We start from the raw sequence: 16,802 nt of genomic DNA on the forward strand, positions 1-16,802 counted from the left end.
TTGATCACAGACGCACCATGAGTCCAGTGATTGTAAATGGGAACCCATGTACCAGTAGCTGTTTCAGCTCCACAGTCAACACCACAGGAGACTTGTTCTTTACCATTAGGAAACAATGAGAGGAAATCCTGTATGTGTTGGAGCACATCCTGCATTGAGTCCCATGTTAACGCCCTCTGCATGCACTTGGATTTCAGCCGCGACTGCAGTGTCAATGTCACAACACACACCAGCCAACCCCTTTACTTTGGCAACCTTGGAGATTGCCAGGAGTCTCTATCCAACTGTTGCAGGTGCTAATACTTACCTCCTCCTAATCCATGGGATTTGTTTGAAACGTCTGCATAAGGGCGCTGAGTGCAGCTTAGTGAGTTACCATGAAATATGCAGCTGCACGCATCTTTGAATTTATCACATCATCCGACCGCTCAAGAAAAGCGTTTGAGTAGCTGTTGTCCTCTTAACCTCTCTCCCAAACCCTCCCATGATTATTTCTCCTCCCCCTTCCTCAAACAGGTAATGCCCATGCACAGCATCATATTAGATTAGCAGTTGCCTGTGCAGTCGCTGCTGAATAACCTGCTTTGCAAAAACAGTTTCTCGCTAATTATACGGCTACAAAGGCATTAATGCATCCAAATTGAAGTGTCAGTGCTCCTGATTAAAACAGATGACATACTTGCACCTCCAGCTATACAGCAAGTCTTCAGCGCTGATGAAAATACACTGCAGCATGCTCAGATGAAAGCAATGGAATTGTGTAGGGGTGTGTGTGTGTGAGAGCACTATCAGGTTAGCGTTTAACTCCAGAAATATCACTCTGTGATGTTCTGAGCACATGCACCCTGCTCAAACTATATGTAAGCATCATACATCCTCCCCTCTGTTCCCTTTTCCTTGGCAAAGCGGTCTGTTATTCTCACTCTAACTCTACACATATCTGTAAATCCCATCTCTGACCTTGTCTCGCCAGACTGGTTTCATCCCCATAAATAGCCAGTCATCAATTATTCCTATTACAACCAGAATTTAACACTGTCAGCAACTATAACCTTACATCACGGGTCATAGAAAATGACCAGAGAGAAAACAAAAAGTGGTTCAGGGACGTCTGGCTGGTAAGCCTGCCACATAAATTCAGCGGCGTGCCTGTGGGTCTGGCTAGCAGTGATTTTGCAACAATTGGTCGATTATTGAACACAGAGAAACATGCTGTCGCACATTAGGGCACTTTCTGTTTGCTCTACGATCCCACAAGGTCCCACATGTGAGTCACATGTCTAAATGTGTGCAAATCATGATAAAAACCCGGACTTCCCCGGTGGAGCAGTGGCATGATTTGTTGACTCTTTCAGAGACTTGATCGGTCCACTTCTTCAGAATATAATATACAAGTGCAGCTTGCCACTACTTACTGTACTGTAGTGTTGTCGTCGCTGTTTATTGGCAGCTCATTATTATTTTCTAAACCACGTGTGTTTTTCTACACACGTGGTTTGGAAAATAATAATAATAAGAAGAAAACAAATAATATATAAATCAGCGAACTTAAACCACACATTATGTCTCTGTGCTGCAGATAAGTTTGACACTGTCAAGCTCTACTGTCACTTGTCCTTGAACGCTTATACCTCTCTGCACTGTACCAGCCACACCTAATTATAGCATCACACTGTGTCAAGGAAGGAGTATGTTCCAACAGGCAAGGTGCTAGGGTGTGATGTGCTGAGGCAAGCAGAACTGGCCCTGGACATGAAAGGAACGTGTAGTGATTCAATGACTTGTGAAGATGGAGAAGTGGAGGTCCTGCTTGACGGGAGTAAACAGGGGGCAGACATTCCTAAAAAAAGAACACTGCTCCAAAATTGTACAGTATGTGCAGAACAGATATATTCTTAAGGTTGAATCAAGGTGACAACATAATGCATGCCAAAGACTGCAGCACAGCTTCTACACCAAAAGCTTATTCTCGTACCTGCAAACACAACAGCCTTTATTTAGAATACTGGCATATGTGGGCGAACACCATAGACTGTATATAAACAGGCAGACACCTGACAATATGATGCATTCTAATAAATGTTTTTGTCCTGACTGTAGTACTATTTTCATATGCACACTGGAATTAATTATAGCGCTGAAAGAGTGAGTTATGACACCTATAACTCCCGTTTGGTGTGAACGCACCAAAGTTACCTCTTTATTTCCTCTCTTCAGTTGTTGCTGAAGCACCAACTGGATGTCTTTCCTTGCACCATGGCAATCTCCCCTGTAGCAGTCTGAAGAATCTCAAGGTTCTGTAAATGACAGAATCAGGTCTTTTTTTCAGAGAAATACAGGAAGGTTAAGTTGTTAAATTGTTTGTGCAAGGCCATATGATGTGTCGTTGTCAACACGACCGAGAGTATACAACACTTTTACTTCCAGCGTTTACTCCTCACACAAACTAACTGCCTGGATGAAACTGAGAGATGCATTTATCCTACAAAGTTTCAAGACATTTAACCTTCTCTTTAAGTGCTATTTTATAACAATTTATATGTGGATTTTAAAACCTAAAAATATATATTGTATATCATTCAGGGAAGGATTTTCTTGTCTCTTTCTTGAATTTTGAATAACCACAATGCAGATGAAATATTCAGTCTTATTCATACCTTTATACATTGAGTGCAAACCATTTTAAAACACAATGAGTCAGTGGATGAATTGGTCATTTAACTCTGGGAGTGAAAGGCATTGTAGATGTCATTCGAAGCAAGAATCCACATTTATTCTATCCTAAAATGAACAAAGTTCCAATCCTCTGATTTTGCCAGATAATTTTGTCATCTTCTTGGATAAGGCTTTTGATTCAAGTCGCTGATCTGTGTAACACACTTTTCAAAGCATTTCGTCGTCACCATTATACAAGGATTATTCTTCACGATCATATCCTCCATCTTCATTCATCACTTTGAAGTGTCCTTAAAGCTAAGCTTATATGTGGAACAGATGCAGTTATTTCCACTTTTAATGTTGAAATAATTCTGACGTGACTGAGCGTTAACCCAACCTCAACCCCTGTCACTTAATACCTTAAATAATTATAATTTTTTCGCATAATTGAAAAGAATAACCTACACAAACGCTAATTTGATCATTGTAATTTTAATTATTCTTCAACAAGAAATTATAATTGAAATAGTTAATGAACTGTTGAAGTCTTTTTAGCTGGAAATTGTCTAATTTCAGATCTTATGCCTCAAGTGATCCCCCAACTCATTTTTTTAGGTGAGTAGCCCGAGGTATTGCCCTAAAAAAGAAAGGAAATTAATAAAGCACTCAAGGTCATTTGCCAGGAAACTCCGAGAGGAGCCATCAATTTACTGCTCCGAGGGACCGGCCAAGGTAAAACAAGCTGAAGCTTCATATTTCTTTAAAATGAAATTAGCATTTTCAAGTGCAACAATGAAGAAGTGTCGCTTTGAATTGTAATAACTCATCCAACATGGCTCTGCTTGCAGCCAGGAAACTTTAACATTTACACCATGAGCTTGTTTGTCAACATCTGTGTACCAGTCGCTGACACGGGTGCGTGTGCAGTTTTTACTGTCATGTGTTTACCTCCTTTTCATGCGTCTGACAGCTTGGCTGATTTCCTCCGATCCTCATCTCGATTCTTGCCTCTTGCCTCATTCAATGAAAGGTAAAAAAGTGCAGGGAAGCAAAAGAGCCCACTGGCCCCACAGATAACACAAACGCACGCATGCAGGCACACACGTCACATGTCTTCTCAGACACCAGACAGTGTGTCGGGAGCACTTGTGCAACTGTATGAAGGGCCCTTTAATCTGTAATTTGCTGCAATCAGAGACCCTGGACCTTTGGGGTACAGTGAGTCAGATACTTGAAATTGAGCCCCTGCCGGACACCATTATATATAGTATATACTGTCGTATTTTCTGTGTCTGAGCTCCTCCGGTTGTCCTGTTGGAAGGCTTAATACGAAGTCACCAGTGACACGTCCAATTTAGAAAGGTTCCTCCTGAGTCTCACTCGTGGACTCAAGCTGAAGTATTGATCCTTGAAATGTCTACAAGTCTATAGTTGCTCTTCCTTCATTGTTATGCCCATTTGATGTTTTATGAACTACGGTCACCACCACACCAAACTGACACAAATTGCGGTGCTATTTCAAAACAACTTTCACTTATACAAAGTTAAATTTACCATATTATTCTGCCCAAAAACTGATTCCATGCCGTAGCAATATTTTCCTAAACATTGAAATTCATTTTAAACATGTAAATCTTATTGAGCATTCAGTGGAAGAGAATTTTTACTCAGTTCAAAATTCTCAAAATTCTTATCATGATTTAGTTACTCCGGTGTCTCTCTAAGGTGGTTTCCTTCACAACACATTAGACATTCAAAAACTGCCTGTGAACATAATTTGGGCATAATGCTGTTGTGATATTTATTAACAACAAACAGCATGGATAAGGAATTGGTATGTGGATTTGTGAGAACGGAATGAACAAGCTCATAAAGTACTGATTTTAATATTTTATTCTTTGATACTGAACAATAGTACATCGGTAGATAGATACACTTTTAATAGAGTCTGAAAACTCTTGATCATTCACCAGCTTTTCATCTCTTGAGACTGATTGTTAACATGTCGCATTTATATCTGTATCTTTTTGAAGTAATTTACAGATTGCTACAGAACCGTGTTCTCCGTAATTACCAATCTCTTAATTATAACTGTAAATTAAAGTCTGTTTCTTTTGATTAACATCAACAGGTTCCTTGTTGGTTTGTCTGTGTCGTAGAAAAATACATCTGGCAAGAAAAAAAAGTCCAACTAATTAGTCAGATCTAGTCTTTAAGAAATCATCCGTTTAAATTGATAATTATTCTCACGGATTTCGGTCTTTGGTGTCTGCTGTCCCCGTATCTGGACCGAGTGGGGTTTTCTTAAATATGGAGCAATAGGAGTTGGGGATTACTTGCTAATTAGTGTTCCTGTATCATGGGATTAATTAATTCAAAGCATTTACATATATTCTAATTGTCTTGCCAAGCTAATTCGCATCACTGTGCCACTGATGTATTATTTTAGGATTGGTGAAGTTTGTTGAAAGTCAGTATGTCACACGTCACCACATTGTTGTTGTTGTTGTCGTTGTTGGTGTCGGTGGTGGTGGTGCTGCTGCTATTTAATATGTTGAAGCAGTGAAATAGAAATTCATGTATTCAAAACTCATTTGTTATTTAAAGTAGTGCCTTGACTCTCCTATTACCTGTGTTGTATTATCTTACTGTTATATAAGTTGTGAGATTCTATACTGCTGAGAAACAAGAAAATCTATTGTCTTATTGTCATATCTGGTAGGATCACTTACAAATAAAACCTGACTCATTAGACACCTATTCTTAGCGAAAAATCTTTAAAATGTAATGTGTTTATTTAGAAATTAGGGTTAATTGAACAAGCTGTTACTTTCACAAGTAAAACAATTCATATAAGACAAGGTTGGTTCAAATTTTTGCAGTTCTAATTTAAGAAATATTTTTGCCAATTACGTTAGTTTTGTCATTTTATAAATTAATCCTGCAAACTGAGACTCTTGGCCAACAATCGGGTTCTAGCTTCAGCAAATGCATTCATTTTCATTTGTTTGCCAAGTTTTGAAATTCACTTCTAAATTTAAAGGAGCATAAAACCAAAACTTCCGCCAAAACAGAGTGAAAGAAAAAATAATAGAGAAGAATTGGCCTTGAGTGATTTCACAAGTTGAATAGTAGTTTCTTCGTGATGGTCGTAACAAGGCCGTCTCCCAGCAGAGCCGATGAAGCATAAATCATGCTTGGAGAACCCAACCAGCAATTAGCACAGTGAAATTCAATAACATAACTGTCAGTGCAAAGTTGTTTTTTGAATTAAAACATTAAATTAAACTCATTCATGTTTATGAATTTAGTCACTCCTTTAAACCTCTGCTTATTGATTACCACCATCAACTGACTGTTTGTTGATTTCAAAATGCTGAGGACCACTCATTAAAATGTTAGAGATAATTGATTCTCATCTGTGTAGCCGAGCATGCTTCGAAATTCCAAGTTAATTTAGCTGTACCCTGCAGAGTGAGGGGGCTTGAGTGGGAGGACGAGTTGGCACAAGGTAAGACTTATTTTCCAAACCAATCTCTTTCCTTTGCATAATTATATGAATTAAATTAATTGGGAATGCACATTTGCATATCTAGGTTATTTCTCTTATGGAGAAAAAAAGTCTTTGGAGAGTATAGAAACAATTACTAGGCTGCCAGACAGTAAAACACCCCAATTTCTTCCTTCGTGTTTGCCATTTGCCCCCCAGTGTTTCACTCCAGGGAGGATTTAGCCTCAGTACTCTGGAGGAATGATTTGATAACACCACAGTCCAATATGTGCAGGAGTCACACCCATGAAGCAATTTAATGGATTTTGCAGCTGCTTTTAAAACACAGAATCACCTGATATCTTTAAATTACTCTGAACACTTGAAGTTATTTATAATATATTGAGTAGGGAGGGGATTTTTCAAGGGAGGGAAAAGTAGAAATTAAATTCTAAAATAAATGTGATTAGACCTGTGTAATCTGATACAGGCTAATAAATGGTGTGGGGGAATCTCATTTTCTGCTCCTGTCAAAGACTTTTTTTCACTGCTGCATTGTAGGATTACTCTGCTTGATCGGTTATAAAGTCAGTTCTATTTTTGACCTACTAAGCTATAACATTACGTGGTCAACTCAACTGGAAGTTGCTTAATATAAGTAATTAGTAGTAGTTTATTTATTTTATTTTTCATTGAAAACTATTCCAGTTTAAGTCTAGGAAAATTGTTTTGAAATTTACTCTCAATATCAGCTGTAACATACACGTGTGCTCTTCCAGTTCATTACTATGTTGTCTTTTACAACAGTAAAGGTCTCCGAAGTGAGATAGAAAAATACTTTTATAAATGTTCATAAAACAACAATACCATAACCCCTGGTGACATGTTTTGGTTATGAAACCCAAAGATATTGAATTTGCTATCATAGACAACCAACAAAGCTAACAAATATTTCAAATTAAAAATATAACTGGAAACAGCTGTTTTTGTAGCTGATTTTATTTGCCAAGCTTGGGATATAAGGCAGGATATTTTGTTTAAGACTGAGTTTTACAGGTGGCTGTGGCTCACATAGTGGAGTGTCCTCTAACCACAAGGTTGGTGGTTGGATTCCCAGCTCCTCCAGTCTGCATGCCAAAGTGTCCTTGGGCAAGGTACTGAACCCCGGGAATTGTGTGTAATAGTAAAAATGCTGTGTATAGAAGCATGTGTAGTGTAAACCGCTTGGAGAGGTCAATATGACTAGAAAAGTGCTATGTAGATACAGTCCTTTTAGTTCTTTTTAATACAATCTGTAATTTTTTATTAAATTAAATTTGAACACTCAAACTGTACCTTTCGGTGTCTTGTAAACCCACAAGCATTGGGCAAAACTTTCTCACAGATATTCTTATGATTGCAAAAAGGTTTAAATTAAACTTAAATGGAAAATCCTCCTATTTGGGCCACACACTGCAGGCAGCTCTGTGATTTCTGCATTTGTAATATTACAAATAGTGTAATATTTTATCAAAATGGATATTTATGGAAGCAAAATTACTAACTCAAACATGCACATGAAACTAAATTACAGTGAGTGGATTCGTAATTAGTAATTTTCCACTCCCATGTGTTCTACGTTGACCTCGTTTGGGGATGACCCTGAAGGCAAATCAGTTCTGCATTATGAAGCTTGAGATAATAACATTTTGCAGAGTTTTCTCCAAATGAGGCAGTCAAATGAATTGCCGATGTGAGTTTAAAATCGTGGGTCACAGACATGCAATTTTTGCAATTTATTGTCTGTGAACACCAAAGTAACACTATATACCAACAGCAGGGAAAAGGGGGAAAAATAGGTTTTCATGTAGAGAGTTAAAATTAATCATGATTTCTGAAAATGTCTGAAGAACATGCTGGGTCTGAAAATGTGGAAATAACTAACCAGTTACCATTTAGCATTTCATTTCCTTAATTTGTGCTACAGATGGACACCAATTTGCCCAGATGCACAGTTAGCATGTCCATACAAGGACACATTAATTGCATCCCTATTTTAATTTTTTCCCACCGCTGCTTTCATCTGATATTCAGTTCCATTCAGCTCAGTGTCCTCATCAAAGGTCGCGCTGTGCTTTCTGCACAGCCAACAGGCTTGTTTGATATTCCATTCTTTAAGCCGCATCAAGAAAGAGGGCACTTATGAGCAGCAAGTGTAATAATCTCAGCGGCATCGGGAATGGGAGAGTGTATAGAGGTCAAGAAGCTTTTTAAGTTCATCAATAAAGACATTTTACTTTAAAAAAACACATTGATGCTATTGTTGTTGTTGTTTCTTTTCTTGTGCCCTTGATATGATTTTGGATTTTCATTTTTATTTAGCATGTTCTTTTGAAGAGAGATTAATTACACACAAAACACAAATAATATGAACCACACTGAATAATATTGTTTTTATCTGTTAAGGTCATTTTGGATTTTTTTTTTTTTAATGGATGAGATTCAGTTTTGAAATATCTGCTGTTCAATAATATGATTTGAGTAGTTTTCATATAGAATTGTTTTAATGCTGGATTTTCCATATGAATGCTTGAACCACTGCGTCATCTACTGGTGCTGCAGGGTTATCTTTTGTCACGTAACACTCTCAGTGTGAAGTGAGTATTTGCTGCCCCCTTTTGGTTTTTAATGTAACGTGTACACTTGCAAACACATTCACAATCCGATGTGGTAATTACGTCCCAAGGTCCTCTTGTTGTGAAATACATTTTTAAATCTTTGATACATGAATTCATTTAATTGATTGTGGGTTTTTTTCACCGGATCCATCTTGATTTTTGAGAGGGTTCTTGGTGATGTTAGTGCTGAAAGATTTGCTTGATCTTCCCTTCTGGTTGGCACACCGTCTTACATCCCTCAGCTTTCAGGCAGGGCTCCATTGCAAGAGGCTTTCCTGACTCATCCGTGTACAGACATGCGGAGATCAAATGGATCAGACTCATGATGGTCATCAGGAGCATGAGAAACCCTAAAGATCATAAAAATCTACAATAAAAGACAAATCTGGCTGTTATTTGTGCATTTTACCACTCCCTTATAGGATCTTACCGCAGTAGATTGTGTTTGCAGAGAGGTCATGGACACGATAGCTTCTGGTGAACATTGTCCCCAAGCCCAGAATGAGAATGGGGTAAACGCTGAACGTACAGCACAAGTACCTCCTTAACAGGAAGTTCTCAAGAATGAACCTGAGGGGAGCAACATGCATTTTCAGTCATATCATCACATAATTTTTCCTTACAACCACAAGGCAAAAAACAATGCAAGACATTCCTTTACATCTGTAGTATTTTGTCCTTACCAGGTTATAGTGCACAAGGAGACGATGGTGAGCACGATGGTGCTAGCCAGTGGGTCTGGCACACCTGCTTTGTACTTGAGCACTATGCCAAGACCCACCACGGCGTTTAAGAGAGACCACCAAGCAAACACTGCCAGCCCGTTCTGGGTCTGAAGATAAAGCATATGCATTGTTGTAGAGAAATTTTGAAATTCTCCAAATTAGTGATGATGGAACGGTAAATTTGATCAAGTATTCCAATACATTTTCCATATATTACCGGATGCAAATTAAATGTAGACGTTTTAGTTTAACCTCACCAGGTATCGTGTCCACAAGATCCCACTAGGGTTGTTAATGGCCAGCCAGGCTTTGTGTTTGTGGAGGATAGAGTAGGACATGTAGAGCATGTAGAAGCTGAGGACTGGTAGACTCCATCTGAGCACGACAACTCCAACTATATCGCTGTGGAAATGAACAGCATGTGAATATTGACGAACATATTTCTGTGTGATTTTTATTGTAGCCGTAGACGTGTGTGTGCTACAGTACATCACTTACTGTCTGTCCCACAGAGACATGCTGCATATTCTTGTAAAATGAATGATGGTCCACAGGAGGTAAAATACTGGAGGGTGGATTTCTGGATTGCAAGACTGAGGACCGAGGACATTTCTACAGATGAAACAAAAAAATTAGCAAATTACCTTTCTTTGTGACAGATTTCATCAGAAATTCCCACTTATGCATGCATATAATATGAGTTAGTTTGTTTTCACTGTTACACTAGTCATCATTTTGTTGTATTTATGACAAATTAGTTGCTAAGGTGTGTTTGCTGCCCACAGAATTGTAGTTACAAGTGCAGTGTGACCACAGGTGTTGTCCAATCAAACAGGACAGAAATCTTAAGGGTTTTAACTTAAATAGCCACAGAGGCCCTGTTAAACCATACCAAAAACAAAACCATTGCTACCTTTTAAAAAGTCTGACCACTGCTTCCACAAGCCAAGCCTTTGACCAAAGGTCAACCACGATCCAGTAAGTTTCTGACCACCAGTCCATAGTCACCTCTAGGGCGAAGGTCTCGGACACATCCCTGGATGAGGTCTGAAACAGAGCTGAAGGCCAAGAAGATAATGACTAATCCTTGGTTAGTGGGCATGATAAATGTCCAGAAAGTGACACAACTTAAATGGGCAGTAAGCAGTTTTGGAGAAAGATTGTTTTTTGTAAAAGTTTTGACTGCATTGGTCGGGACGGGAAATGAATGCACTTACCACTAGGCCAAAACCCCTAAGTCATAGCATGTGACGCTAGCACGTCTCTTAATGTGTCAGGGAGTGATGTTCACAAACTACACACAATCGCACCACTTTTATCACAGTTTTCAATTTACAGAGTCAGGGCTGCCCCTGTTTTTTTCGGTGCACGCACAGAACCGACAGCTAGGGAACATTTTACAAAAAGTGTATTGGATTAAAATAGTTTGCTGACCCTTTAACTGGGGTTTTAAGAGCACAATACATCTGCAATCAGTATTTTGATTTGTCCACTTAAAATATACACTCTCCATTTTATGTGACAGTCTAAGCTGCAAGAGTAGATGCTTGTTACCTCCACCAGGGGGATGTGTTTTCACCGCTTCAGTGTCAGACATTTAAGATTGCAACATTGAGCTTTTTTCCCCCATTTTCACCTTGATGAAAACAAAATCTGGCATATTTATGGGACTGATATCTATCAATTTGTGCAATTTGGTGCGGCTAAATTCAATTTAAGGTAAGTGTTGGGCCTTAGTGGAGGTAAAGTATGCATTCTGCCGAGTGCCATTCTAGGTTTTATGCGGCCTAGTTTCTTTGGCTTCCAACCAGATCGATTGCTTGCAGAAATGGCATGAAATGACTGTCAGGGCAAAGGTCTGTCGGTAAGAAGTGCAATAAAATTTCCTTTTTTATGAGTTTGAAACATGCTGTCCTCTGAAAACTTGGTATCAAGTCTCAGTATTTTTCTCTAACACTCAATATTCAAGGTATGCCCAAATCAAAGCTGGAAAATATTTTAGTTTAGTGTAGTATCTTTTTAAACACTTTCTGTTAAAAGGATTTCTTTTACACACATAAACATATCGACATGAAGACAAGAGCGTCTTAATAAAACCACCATATTCAGTCCTCTCAAGCTCTGTGTGCGACCTTCTGATTATTCAGTGGAAGTCGAGTCACTCACCATTGGGCACACTGTCGTCCATGGCCAGAACAAAGAAGATGTCAGAGGTCACCTGACTGATGACAGCCAGGGCAATGCTCCACGCATGTATCACAAAGTGGTTTGTCACTGAGAGGAGAAACATCTTGCATCTCTCCAGGGCGTCTGACTGCAGCTCAGAGGGCTGCAAGACACAACTTTTGTCTAGTACGTTGGACTTTGATTCGTTGTATATCACTTTGATTAACCTTTTGATAAGCCCTTTAATTGCTGTCATTATGATAATTAGCAAGAGCTGTGTGTGTGGGTGTGTGTTCTGATTCAAGATATCTCTTAATGTGACACAAAGGGTTAAATTACTGACTTTCAAATACATTACTTTTTGCATCTCATTCACCCATTTACAGAATGTCACACCCTCATCGTAGTGCCTTCCCACGTGAGGTGCTCATCAGTCCATTAAACAACGGCTCAGTTTCTTAGCCTGGGGACATTTTGAACTCGTGGACAGGAGGAGCTGGAGAATGTCCTGCCAATCCGGTAGTTAGAGGTCAACTGTACACAGCTGCACCCTGTTACAGGGCTAGGTTAAGGCTGAGACATTTAGTTCATCATTCAAAAGTAACAATTACGATAATTAATGAATTTGTCAAGCAAAGATGCCAGGCTCTAAGATATAAGTTTTTTTTTCGTTTGATCGTGTTTTATATAGCAAAGCTGGTTTCCAAAAAAAAAAGAAGTGACTTATCATGGTTTACCTTATCCCTATACTTGATTAGAGAAGAGCTATATAAATATACAATCCATTTACCATTTACATCTTTTGGCATTATTCAGGTTTACAATTATTAATAACTTTATTTATTTATTTGTACCTTTATTTACATTTGAAACCTTAACATTTGATCAGTTCTTTCTTTTCTAATTCCATGACATTTATCCACGTATTTTCTTGCAGCAAAAACACGACATTTAGATATTAATAATCCTTACAAATGTAGAGTTTATGGCTTTTCATTCATTTGTCTATTTATTAGTTAAAAAGCTGTGCACTTATTTGTATGTGAGTATTAATGCATCTTGTTGCAGTATTAACATTTATTAAAATTGACTGCAGTATTTATTGTATTGTAACGTTTTACATTTGGAATCAACTGACATTCCCCGTCAACAAAATACTGCAATTGCAAAAATAATTCAAAGCTAATATTCATAGAAAGAGTTTTCTCTGTGTCAAGGCAATTTCTACTGGTGACATACTGGGCCCACTGTCTTTGTAGAGCGGTCGTTTGTGGTGCTTCCATGTGACCAGGGCCATGTGAGCCACAAACAAGATGCAGGAAATAGCCAGGATTGAAGCTGAAGAAGAGATCAAATGTATGTATTAATTCAAAGTGTGAAGTTACAGAGAAATTAAGTTGATCACAGAGACCAAACCTGAGAAAGGTGCTAAAGTGTCACACAGTACCTGCAAAAATGTAAATGGGGCTTTCGGGAGAGCTGGAGTTATTCAGGATGCCTGTCAACCACAGGATTACCACGGGGTAGATGGTCACAATATAACGTACATGCTCATCAAAGTAAAAGTTCTCCAAGAGAAACCTGGGAAACAAAGACAAAAGATTTTTTTTGGGGGGGGGGGCACCTTGAAGGTTTATGACATAACCCAGCAGTGAGTCAGGCTCACCAGGCCAACAGCTCCATGAGAAGCAGCAGCAGTGACAGCATCGCACAGTCGCATCGAGATGTTCCTGTCTGATGCTGCAAGTACATCGTCAGGTCGAGGAGAGTGGAGAGGGTCCCCCATGTTGCATACACTGCCATTCCATTCTGCACCTGATTCAACACAATGAGAGATGCAGATGTCTGCTGAGGCATATCATTATTCTCACCTCCATGTCTGAACCAAGATTGTACATTGTTAAAAGATTATTTTGTGACAATCATTTTCATTCATCGTTGGATTATTTTTAAGTCTCTAAAGTCTCATACAATATTTAGAAATGTTCCTGGATGTTTCAACTTTAAAAAAAAAAAAAGTTGAAACAAAAAATTTGAAAGCCGGGACCAGCTTCTGTGTTGTCTGGCATTTTTCTGATCCTGAAGCTTACACAGATTCTCCGTAAGCGTCAAACACAGGAAGCTGTTACGTACGCGGCCATATCCAGCACCTCTTCTTCAAAGTCAAGGGAGGCAAGGAGGGACTGGGATGTTTGCTGTGGCCTAATTCAGATGCTTCTATAGCCTCCTAATCTCACTCCACAGTCGCCTTACTGTCAGACTTTGTAGAGCCTGTAGGACTGATCGTTATGGTGAGGATTTGCTCTTTAGAAATGGATGATGGAGCTGCCAGCGGCTTTGGAACCTTATAGTTTAACAGCAGTGTGCAGTGGGACTTAACAAACAGCTGCATAAAAGGAGTGATTTGACATTTAGTAGATGAGAAGATCATCACCACTTACACATTAATATTAATATTAATATCATCACTAATAATAACAACAACATAATTGTATTTTTTAATTATAAGTATCAGTCTGGTAGAGATTACAGCGGCGGTTGTACAACTGTCCTCTCTCTCTCTCTCTTCTCTCCTACTGTCTCCCACCCTCTTTCTGCCCACCTCTCCTCTCTTCCTCCTCTCTCTCCTCACCCCAACCGGTCGAGACAGATGACCGCCCACAACTGAGTCTGGTTCTGTCAGAGATTTCTTCCTGTTAAAAGGGAGTTTTTTCTCTCCACCGTCGCCAAGTGCTTTGCTCATTGTGGGATTTGTTGGGTTTTCCCTGTAATATTGTAATACTGACCTCACTATGTAAAGTGCCTTGAGACAATGTATGTTGTGATATGGCGCTATACAAATAACATTGAATTGAATTGAATTCATATATGTATAGTGAATATGAAGCTACAACCAGGAGATGGTTGGCTTAGTTTAATTTTACCAATATTCTGATAAGCCAGAGGTCTATGTTGTGATATTTGTTCAACCAGGCTCCGTAGATCTTCAGTCCATGACAGGAGAAGAATAGTATTATATAATCGGTGAGCGTCATTAGTGCTGAGATTATCAGCACTGGCAGCAGCAACCTAAACACACACACACACACACACACACACACACACACACACAGAAAAGCAGACATTTAAGCTTCTGTGAATGACAGCAAAAAGAAACTGCAACTTTTTAGACATAGAGGAATTTGTGTGGGTGGCAAACCTGAACTCGCACACTCACTCTCTGTCAAACAAAAACAACCATGTAATGTTCAAGCAAACGTTGATGATAATAGAGACATGAAATCCATAGGGTAGCACTGCAGGCGTGGTGTACAACCAGTCATAAGCAGTCCTGCAGGGAGCAAGGACAATATTGTTAGCGGGAGGAGAAATACATCACAGCAAACAATCCTCCCCCTTTGGGGAAATAATCTGACTCTTTCATAAAATGCCAGAGCAATCTACAACGTGTAAAGAGAAAATGGCTGCAGAGAGGAAGATTTAATTGCCGCTGGACAAGATAAAGTGATTTCCCACATGCAATTATACAAGATGACGAGATAAAAGTATGAAGAAATAGACGGTTCTTCAGTGTGATGCAGTTATTAAGCATTAACTTTTGTATGTATGAAATACGAGGAATAATGCAAGGAGCCTACCTTCTACAGAGTCCCACTAAAAAATATATAAACATGGCAAAAATCCAAACATATGTGAAATCCCAGACAAACAGAGCCCATGGTGCAGGAGTAAACGGTGTTGTATACTTGAGTGTCACATCTTCTGTGCTTTGCGCGAAAACACCTGAACCGAGACAAGCACATTCTGTTATTACTCCACACATACCCTATTTTACATTGCCTTTTAAGTGATTTAGTTAATCTGTCATATATTCACCTGATTTCGCACCAAATCCTGACAGAGAGTTTAATGTGATTGCGGCTAAAAATAAAAGCAATCCAAGAAACATGAGCACAACGCGGGCTGGGTTGTGGTTTACCATGGTGATGGACTGAGGGTCAAAGTCCACGGGAGGTTAAAATGCCTCCTGAGACAAAATCAGCAATGATAACAATAAAGAATAGTCTCCATTCTTAAAAAGAAAAGTAACGAAAAAAGCGATGAACCTCGATGCTCAGGAATATCTTCTCAGGCTTTCTGGTTCTTCAGACAAATTGTAGACCGATGTCTGCAGGTCTGAGAGGACAGTACGTGTCATAGCCTCACCTGGGATGATAGATTAGAGCTATATAATGTGTCATCCTTTTTTATGGTCTTGCACTATCTTCCCCTGCTATAATCAACATGTTGCTTAGTTGTTACAACCAGACTAAAGAGTTAGCACCAGCGTATGAAAAGAAAATCAGGACACAATAAACGAAAGTTTACTAATCAGCAAGGTACAGCATTTTCTGCAAAGCCTAAATTATAGATGCACTGAGAGAAAACATCATCAAGTCATTAAATTTGAAGTCCCCTCTTTGCTGCCATTTGGTTTGAGCATGTTTATGTATTGTATTATGAGTATGACACTTGCAGAAATAACATTCACAGGCTAAGGGAATGACATGCACTAAAAGGCCCAGGCCTGATTAAACCATAGCACTAAGGACAAAGGAGCTTCTGCGAGATGGAAATTTATTAAAAGTAATATATTAAAGACATAAAAATTCTGAAATTAAAATGATATTAAAATGACATTTAAAAGACATTAAAAGAAAAACAAAAAATAAATAGGTCAAGATTAAAAAGAGATTACGCATGTAATTTATTGGTATGCTGCAGCAAACAATACACTTTTAAGCCCTGATTTTAATGCTCAGACACTTGTGGCAGACCTTTGTTATTCAGGAAGCTTTTTCCACGGGTGGGGAGTAAATTCTGCTTCTGGCACCATGAGTTAACCTGCCCCAGGCGACCTGAGTAGTCAGGATGCTTTGTAGCATGCAAGTAAATATGAGATATATTTGAGCCCTTCTGGAGGAAATAATTGCAATGACTGGTGATGTTTGTGAGGACTCTGGCTGCCGCATTCTGGATTAGCTTCAGCTGTCAGTGGATTTTTTACTCAAACATGTAAAGACACTGTTGCCTGCCGACACATGAACAAGTTTTTAGACAGAGATC

General features: G+C 38.9%; 2 protein-coding genes across 2 annotated transcripts; both read right to left on the bottom strand.

Moving 5' to 3' along the window:
- Positions 1-8,593: 8,593 nt before the first annotated feature.
- Positions 8,594-12,095, bottom strand: LOC118291456. The gene is made up of 7 exons (XM_035619738.2): positions 11,697-12,095; positions 10,444-10,588; positions 10,029-10,142; positions 9,788-9,932; positions 9,489-9,637; positions 9,236-9,375; positions 8,594-9,155 (listed from the first exon to the last, which is right to left on the bottom strand). The coding sequence occupies exons 1-7, from the start codon at positions 12,061-12,063 to the stop codon at positions 8,986-8,988; spliced, it is 1,230 nt and encodes a 409-aa protein (XP_035475631.1). The 5' UTR covers positions 12,064-12,095; the 3' UTR covers positions 8,594-8,985.
- A 142-nt stretch (positions 12,096-12,237) lies between these two features.
- LOC118291457 lies at positions 12,238-15,901 on the bottom strand. The gene is made up of 7 exons (XM_035619739.2): positions 15,573-15,901; positions 15,335-15,479; positions 14,914-15,027; positions 14,621-14,765; positions 13,363-13,511; positions 13,144-13,277; positions 12,238-13,034 (listed from the first exon to the last, which is right to left on the bottom strand). Exons 1-7 carry the CDS (start codon positions 15,676-15,678, stop codon positions 12,886-12,888), a joined length of 942 nt encoding a protein of 313 aa, XP_035475632.1. The 5' UTR covers positions 15,679-15,901; the 3' UTR covers positions 12,238-12,885.
- Between the last annotated feature and the right edge of the window lie 901 nt (positions 15,902-16,802).

Source organism: Scophthalmus maximus, chromosome 21 (assembly GCF_022379125.1).
Source record: "Scophthalmus maximus strain ysfricsl-2021 chromosome 21, ASM2237912v1, whole genome shotgun sequence".
NCBI classification, from domain to species: Eukaryota; Metazoa; Chordata; class Actinopteri; order Pleuronectiformes; family Scophthalmidae; genus Scophthalmus; species Scophthalmus maximus.